Genomic DNA, 7,625 nt, shown 5'->3' on the forward strand with positions numbered 1-7,625 from the left:
TCAGGCTAAAATAATCCCAAAATTCCGAGATTTTCCAAAAACCGATTTTTTTCGATGCCCCTCCCAAAAGAAAATCGGAATCGAGAAAATAAACCTAGCCCCCATATGACAAGAGTTCGTCCTTCCATCTGGTTAGCCGTTTCTCAAGTCTCTATTCCACATGCTTCCACTCAGCAAGAGTTAAGCGCCGATAGTGAATCGGATTACAAAGATACCGCATTGGGAAATGCCCGATCTGGCAGCCTAAAATGTTAGCATTCTCAGGTACAGAGTTTACAGCGTCACAGAAGCAGAAAAGCGCTTTTATGAAAATTAATTTGGAGACCAAATAAGAGCTCCTCGAATGCACATAAAAGCAACTTGAGGTTTCTTACTTTATCTAGATCATTATTCATAAAAAAATACTGTCATCCGCATATTATAAAATAGATTGACCTTCTTCTACTAAGTGAGGAATAAGACCGCTAATCTGTCCGGCCAGCTTAGCCCTGCCAACAAGAATAGCTAACATATCGGTCGTGATATAGGGGATATGGGGTCCGCTTGATGAAGACCCTTCTTAGTCTGAAAATAGTCTGGACATGATTAGCTGTGTGATATGTTATCATTATTCATTTTTTGTCCTCTGCCTACGCCTCTCTTTTATAAACACCAACCATTCTTGACGAAACCGCCGTGTGAGACACAAGAAGCAATCCAGGCCAGGTGAAGCCCCTTTGCTTGTGCCATGGCCGCCGTCGTCGCCGCGGAAAACCTGAAGCCCGAGGTGATGCGCTTCCTCCTTCCCTTCCCCTGTTGGGAATATCCAGTTTGTTTGTTTGTTCGAGGCGTTGGTGGGATTTTTTGGTGGAGGCGTTGAATGGATTTCTTTGTTTGCTCTTGTTCTGTTCATGGACGCAAGTATACGTATTTTCTTTGCCTTTCCCCCGACCATGCCAGTGGATGGACTAGTGGGTGTAATCGAATCAACTTTGTTGGTAAAATAGGGCTGCAGGCATCAATCTTATGTAATTATAAATTAGTGCTCAAATTTTAAAAAAACTTTCTTGGTAAAATATAAATTAGTGCTCAAATTAGCCATAGAAATATGAAGTGGTCTTTTATACAAAAACTTTTGATATGTTATATGTTGTAATTATGTAGATATGACTAATTAGGAAGTATATTTTGTCAGGCTTCCACCATATCTGGCCAACCAGTTGAGTTAAGTCCAGGGCAGCTGCATAAGCTAGCCGAGCTGATCCATCGACAAGAAGTGCAGAAGCTTCAAGAGCTCAAGTTCGAGTCATACGCAGAGCAACAAAACTATCTCAAAGATGCAAGAGATGCCCGTGATAAGGTGTACCATATCCTTGACACTGCACAGGCGATGGTCACGGAGGCTGAGGCCGACAATGACGCCACCAAGCAAGAGATTGCTAAGGATGTCTATGAGTACTGCACCAAAGCCATCGGAACATCGCTCAAATTCATCCGTAGTTACAACACCCGTCTCACCTACCTTGACAAGCTCAAGACCCATAGTGATGATCTCATCAAGCAGCTAAAGTTGCTTGATCCGGTCACCCAACAGAAGGAAGCTCAACGCCTTGCTCTTGAGGCGGGCATGTACAAGAAAGCCGCACTTGAGAATGCTGAAAAGTTTCAACATTTTATACCAAATCAATTCTCAAAGTGGCTCAAGGATAACAAAATCAAGTTTGAGGATCTGGTGACAGAGTATGTCCCTACATTTATTATTATTATTTTATTTTTATTGTTACTACTACTACTACTACTTTGGTATTATTATTAAATATTGTTGAGGACAAAACGAGTCTATAATTGCTTTCTCATTGTACTTGCAGTAATATGGCAAAGCTTGGTTTTAAGGGGCCTTTTAAAAACTTGGGTGATATCCAAAAGCTACAGGTATGAACTAATTAACTTACTCTCTAAAGCTCTTGGCATTAAATTAGCAATGTTCATGGTGAAAGTGGTACTGAATATCATCACTGCAATTTACCCTGTTTCTCAGGTATATGACAATATTATTGCCGCAGCGGGACATGGAAAACCCGTGGTGACTTACACATTTGAAGCTTTGGGAAAAGTCGGAGTTGCAGCCTTGGTTTTTACAGCGGCTGTAATGGTGTGGGACATATACACAGCGGAGGATAAGCTGCAGGCAGGCGTTAGGGATGCAGTGAATGCGTTAACCTCAGTAGTCGATCTTGTAATAGGACAGGTAGTTAATACTGCTGTAAGAGCTGGATTCGCAGCACTCAACATCCAAATCGCTTCAGCTGCTGTCACGGTAATTGGATCAGTCGTCGGGTTCGGAATTGGTGTGCTCGTTGGGGTTGCTGCAGGCGCGTTGCTTGACTTGATTTTCGGCAGTGGAACTAGCAATGTGCAGATAACCGACGGGCTTAGTGGTTGTCGTGTGGCTCCTATGCCTGATGGTCTCGAACTAGCTCGCCTAATTAAGCACAACTACCCGGACATGTAAACTCATCATGCAACTATGCTACTACTCTACTACCGTTGCTATCTTCTCGAGTTGTTCCTGCCACTGCTATATTATTGTTGTGTTGAAGGGATATAGTTACCTCTTGTGCAAGTGCATAAGTGCCTATTGTGCACTTCTAAGATAATACACCCGACCCCACGAGGTAGCTGTTGTATTCCCTGATACCATAATCTTAATTATATACTTCAAGAATGAATGTACTCAACCTTCCCTTTCTTGTGATATATACATGTTATCATGCTCATATAAACATACTTGTATGGATCACATAATATAAGTCCATATGTTGTTACTTAATATGTAAGTGCATTCCTACAATAATTTCCCTTGGTCACCAACGAAGACAAATAAAACCCATCTGTTTATATTTTTCGACATGAAATTGAAGTATCAAGTGGATACAAGAAAAATGAAGCTTCGACAAGGTATTGATGCAAAAAAAATCTCTATTTCTATGTATATAATCAACTCGGGCCAGATCTAGGTGGTCCATCCTTGGAGCTTGAGATGTACAACCATCCAAGTCAATCAGGTGTTATCACCTCACTTTTTCACAAACCTAGCAGCTGCATGCGCTGGGCTACAAAACCGACCAACACCCTTGCACAACCATACTCTCTGTGTCTAGCCGCCATCCATAGATTGTATCTTACCACCAGAGATGGAGTGAGTAACCGTCGCAAAGACCTTTATGTGTCCATCCACCGTAGGCCGGAGTGGTCATCACATGGGCCAACACCAGTGGCGAAGCATCTCGCCTCTGACTTTGCATCACCCGGTGCCTCAGAGGGCCCCAAATATCTATGCTTACTGTATCATTCCCAAGATCGATAGCGGCCACACACAGTCGATGATGAAATACAGTAAATACACCACATGTCAAAGTATTTACAAAGAAGAACTAGTGATTTACAATACACACTTGCTTAGCTCATGGCTAACTTATCATACAATTATGAAGCGGACATAACTTTCTGGTCTTGTGACGTCCACCAACTCACGTGCAAGAGTTGGGTATAGTATCATGACCCTACTTCGCAACTTTGCTCGAATGCACGGTAAACGTGCAACATTATATGTTGCAGCCACAAGGGTGAATACATTGAATGTATTGGTAAGCTACACCAGGATTGGTTGTTTGAAAAATAAACATGTAAGTTTGGGTGGCTAGTTTTGTTCTAGAGACCCAGGTTCACTCCTACTCCTCGGACGAACAACACCATCACTCCATGTTGGTTTAATGCATTAGTTTTAAAACAACATGTGATGATATCAAACTCACAATTCTACAATTATTTTCTCAAAAGTTGTCCATAACCTGGTGAAAGGACGTGGATGTAACCTAGAGGAGGGGTGGGGGTGAATAGGTGCTTTAAAATAATTACAATTTAGGCTTGAACGAATGCGGAATAAAACTAAATTAAATTTGTCAAGCACAAAACCCAAAACAACTAGTCTCACCTATGTGCACCAGTAACATATGCTAAGCAAGATAAACAACTAAGTGATAGCAAGATATATAACTAGAAACAATATGGATATCACAAAGTAAAGTGCATAAGTATAGGGCTAGGGTAAGAGATAACCGAGGCACGTAGAGACGACAATGTATCCCGAAGTTGATGCCCTTGCGGATGCTAATCTTCGTTTGGATCTATGTGGAGGCACATGCTCCCCAATAAGCCACTAGGGCCACCGTAATCTCCTCACGCACTCGCACAATGCAAGATGTCATGATTTCACTAAGGGACCCTTGAGGGTGGTCACCGAACCCGTATAAACAAGAACGGGACAATCTCCACAACTTAATTGGCGGCTCCAAACAACACTACGAAGCTTCACCACAATACATTGTGGCTTCAAGGTGACCTCAATTGCTCAGGGAAATCTCCACAACCTAATTGGAGAACCTCATGCTTGCCTGGAGCTTTACACCATGATTGAGCTCCGAGGCACCACCAACCGTCTAGGGTGCCAAAGCACCCAAGAGGCACAAGCTCTAGGGTGCCAAAACACCCAAGAGTAACAAGCTCTAGGGTATCAAACTTCACTTCCACGTATCACCATGGAGAACTCAAACCTATGCACCAAATGCAATGGCAAGGACACACGGAGTTCCCAAGTCCTTCTCTCCCAAATCCCACCACAAGAACAACTACTAGGAGAAACCTTGCCAGTAGTGCGGGTCAGAAGCCTACTGGCAGCACGGGGCAACCCGCGCTACACGTATATTTAGATAGCAGTATCATTGGCAATTGAACCACGCTACTGATATAGATACAATGCGCCCACTTGAGGAGCGCTACTCATAAAAGCTCGTTGCTCCTGAAGCATGACCCGCGCTACTTCTTTTAATTTCTATTTTTTGCCCATTTTCTTTTTGTATTTGAGCAGGTTTTATACAATAGTATAATAAAATCGAATCATACACATACAAATAGTTTCAGAAAATAATGCCATCATCATAAACATCATCCAACACAAATGATCTCTCGCGTCGTCATCTCAAAATAACGATACAAGTTTTGACATGTCTCGAATACTTGCAACTAGATCGTCATCCATCTAAACAATAATGATGTAAAAGAGAAGAATTATCACTATGAGTGTGAGCAGAACTATGCAGTACATCAGGCGGGAGTTCTGTTTCCTCTCTCGCGCTAGCGTCCACGTCAAGTAACTAGCTTCTGCTTCTTGTCTGCTATTGAACCCTTTATGGCTAGCCCGGATAACACATCCACTAGAGTCTGACACTCGGGCCACTCGTCGAAGACTCTCGAAAACTTCTCTAGCTACAAAAGCATAGCACTTATTCGCCATCAAGGATCTGCGTACCAGTTAGACATGCATCTTCATCAAGGGAATCAATAAAATAAGAAACATAATATAATTGAGATACGCAAAAATAAAGGGTGTTAGAAAATAGATGCAATATGTAGTAAACATAATTAATCAACACAGATTCATCGTACCCAAGCTAATTAAATAGAGGTACGCAGATCATCATTTACCTAGACTAACAAACTATATAGTGCTACGCAAGTTCGGCACGGACCATTTACATCACAAAGAGTTTCATCGCTACATAAAGTACGAGTTCAACTGACACATCATGAATCATCAGCGGCATCATCAGTCATTACTGTAGGTTCCATCCAGATCATCGAGGAAGCACCCTAGCTTCTTGAACGGCCTCAAGTCCTCATGTTGTATGCCTATGCAAGTTCGGACGTGAGCTGGCGGTATAGGGTCGTTGCTGAACAACCCGTTCTCTTCGACGACTTTTTTCATGATGATTGTTGCAATGTCCCTCTGGATACGAAAGAAGTCATCTCTAAGTTTATAATCCGGTTCTTCTCCTAATTATTTTGCCCATTTTCGGATATGATCATCATTTCTGGTTTTCATGCGAAGCTGTTGGTCATCCCTTCTGAACTACATCATGAGATGTATGCGGTAGAATCCATCATTCTTGCTTGATGTCAGTTGATGCATGCAACAGAAGGTGGTTTTATGCGAGAAACCCGACCTGTTCTTCCTTTGTTACCTGATCTCAAGGTGGCCACCCCTCAAGCTGAAGCCGTGCAAAGCATCATCCAGAATATCCATTATGTGTGTGTAGTCCTTCTTCATGTAGTTTCTGGACGCGTCGAAATACACCTCATGGGAGACTCACGGGAAAAGAACGATAAGGACGGCGCGTCCATCGCCGCGGGAAAAAGAAAACACCTCAAATTAATTTCCATATGAGCAAGACGGAATGATTTAAATGTATGAAAAGGTTATCCGACAAAGGCTTACATTGAATGATAAGGCAGGAGAACCAGTTACTTGTCCTTATACATAACATGAAGTTTTCGATGTAGGTCCTAGCAGTTTTATGCTCATAGTCACTGAGAATCAAGAAGGACTCGTGCATGTAGTGTGGATCCGCCACATAGATTTGTTGGACATGTCCTCTCCTACCGACCAAGCTTATATGTAGTGCAAAAAGGCAGATGATTGTAAACTCGAGCCGCCTCGTGAGAAGCATCTCAAAGGTATCATCAAACTACAGGAAGAACACCTCCGCGGGTAGTGTATCGACGTAGTACTTCCCGTGAGGCACATGCACCGCGTATAGCGGACATCCTAGATCTTGCGAGGCGAGAAGGCTTATGTCAGTCGAGAGCACATGGTCGTGCAGTCTTCTGAGATCCCCTGATATGCCCTTGATGTCTACGCACGCTTCTATTATTTTAGACTATGTTGGGCCTCCAAGCGCAGAGGTTTGTAGGACAACAACAATTTCCCTCAAGTGGATGACCTAACGTTTATCGAACTCAGTGATGTAGAGGTTGAAGATGGTCTCTCTCAAGCACCCCTGCAATTAAGAAACAAGAAGTTTCTTGTATTCCCAACACACCTAATACAGTGGTAAATTGTACAGGTTCACTAGTTCGGCGAAGAGATGGTAAAATATGGGTGATAGGTGTGGTAAAGCAAGGTAATATAAATCTATAATAAAAATTACAGCAAGGTAGCAAGTGACAAAAGTGAGCATAAATGGTGTAACAATGATGAGAAACAAGTGCTAGGCTTCTTACTTTCACTAGTGGCAACTCCCAACAAAATTAACATAGTCTAATCACATGATATTTCCACTAAAACATGCAATGGTGACATACTCGGAGATCATTCCTTTGTGATCAAGAGAGGATCGTTTTTTAAATTATCGAATATTTCAATAAAAAGTAAATATTTTTATTACATATAAACTTTTCTAAAATTGCAAATATTTTTAGCAATTGCGAACAATTTCTGAAAACATACACATTTTTTGCAAATGTAAACATTTTTTGAAACTGCCGAACAAATTTGAAAACATGAATGATTTTTTTAACATTTGTGAATAATTTTTGAAACAAATGAACATATAAAATAACAATAGTAAAAGGAAAAAATGAAAAAAAAAATGAAAATGAAAAAAAACAGGAGAAAGGTGACAAAAGAAAAAAAGAAAATTGAAAGAATAAAGTAAAAAAGAAACGGAAAAAGAAAAAAAAACAATGGGAACAACTCTCAAAAACGTGAACATTTTTTGAAAATGTGAACAATTTTTGAAACTCCCGAA

General features: G+C 41.3%; 1 protein-coding gene across 1 annotated transcript; it reads left to right on the top strand.

Moving 5' to 3' along the window:
- The first annotated feature begins 672 nt into the window (after positions 1-672).
- LOC123403323 lies at positions 673-2,736 on the top strand. The gene is made up of 4 exons (XM_045097267.1): positions 673-766; positions 1,175-1,719; positions 1,848-1,911; positions 2,018-2,736. Exons 1-4 carry the CDS (start codon positions 728-730, stop codon positions 2,489-2,491), a joined length of 1,122 nt encoding a protein of 373 aa, XP_044953202.1. The 5' UTR covers positions 673-727; the 3' UTR covers positions 2,492-2,736.
- The last annotated feature ends 4,889 nt before the right edge of the window (positions 2,737-7,625 follow it).

Source organism: Hordeum vulgare, chromosome 1H (genome assembly GCF_904849725.1).
Source record: "Hordeum vulgare subsp. vulgare chromosome 1H, MorexV3_pseudomolecules_assembly, whole genome shotgun sequence".
Taxonomy (NCBI): Eukaryota; Viridiplantae; Streptophyta; class Magnoliopsida; order Poales; family Poaceae; genus Hordeum; species Hordeum vulgare.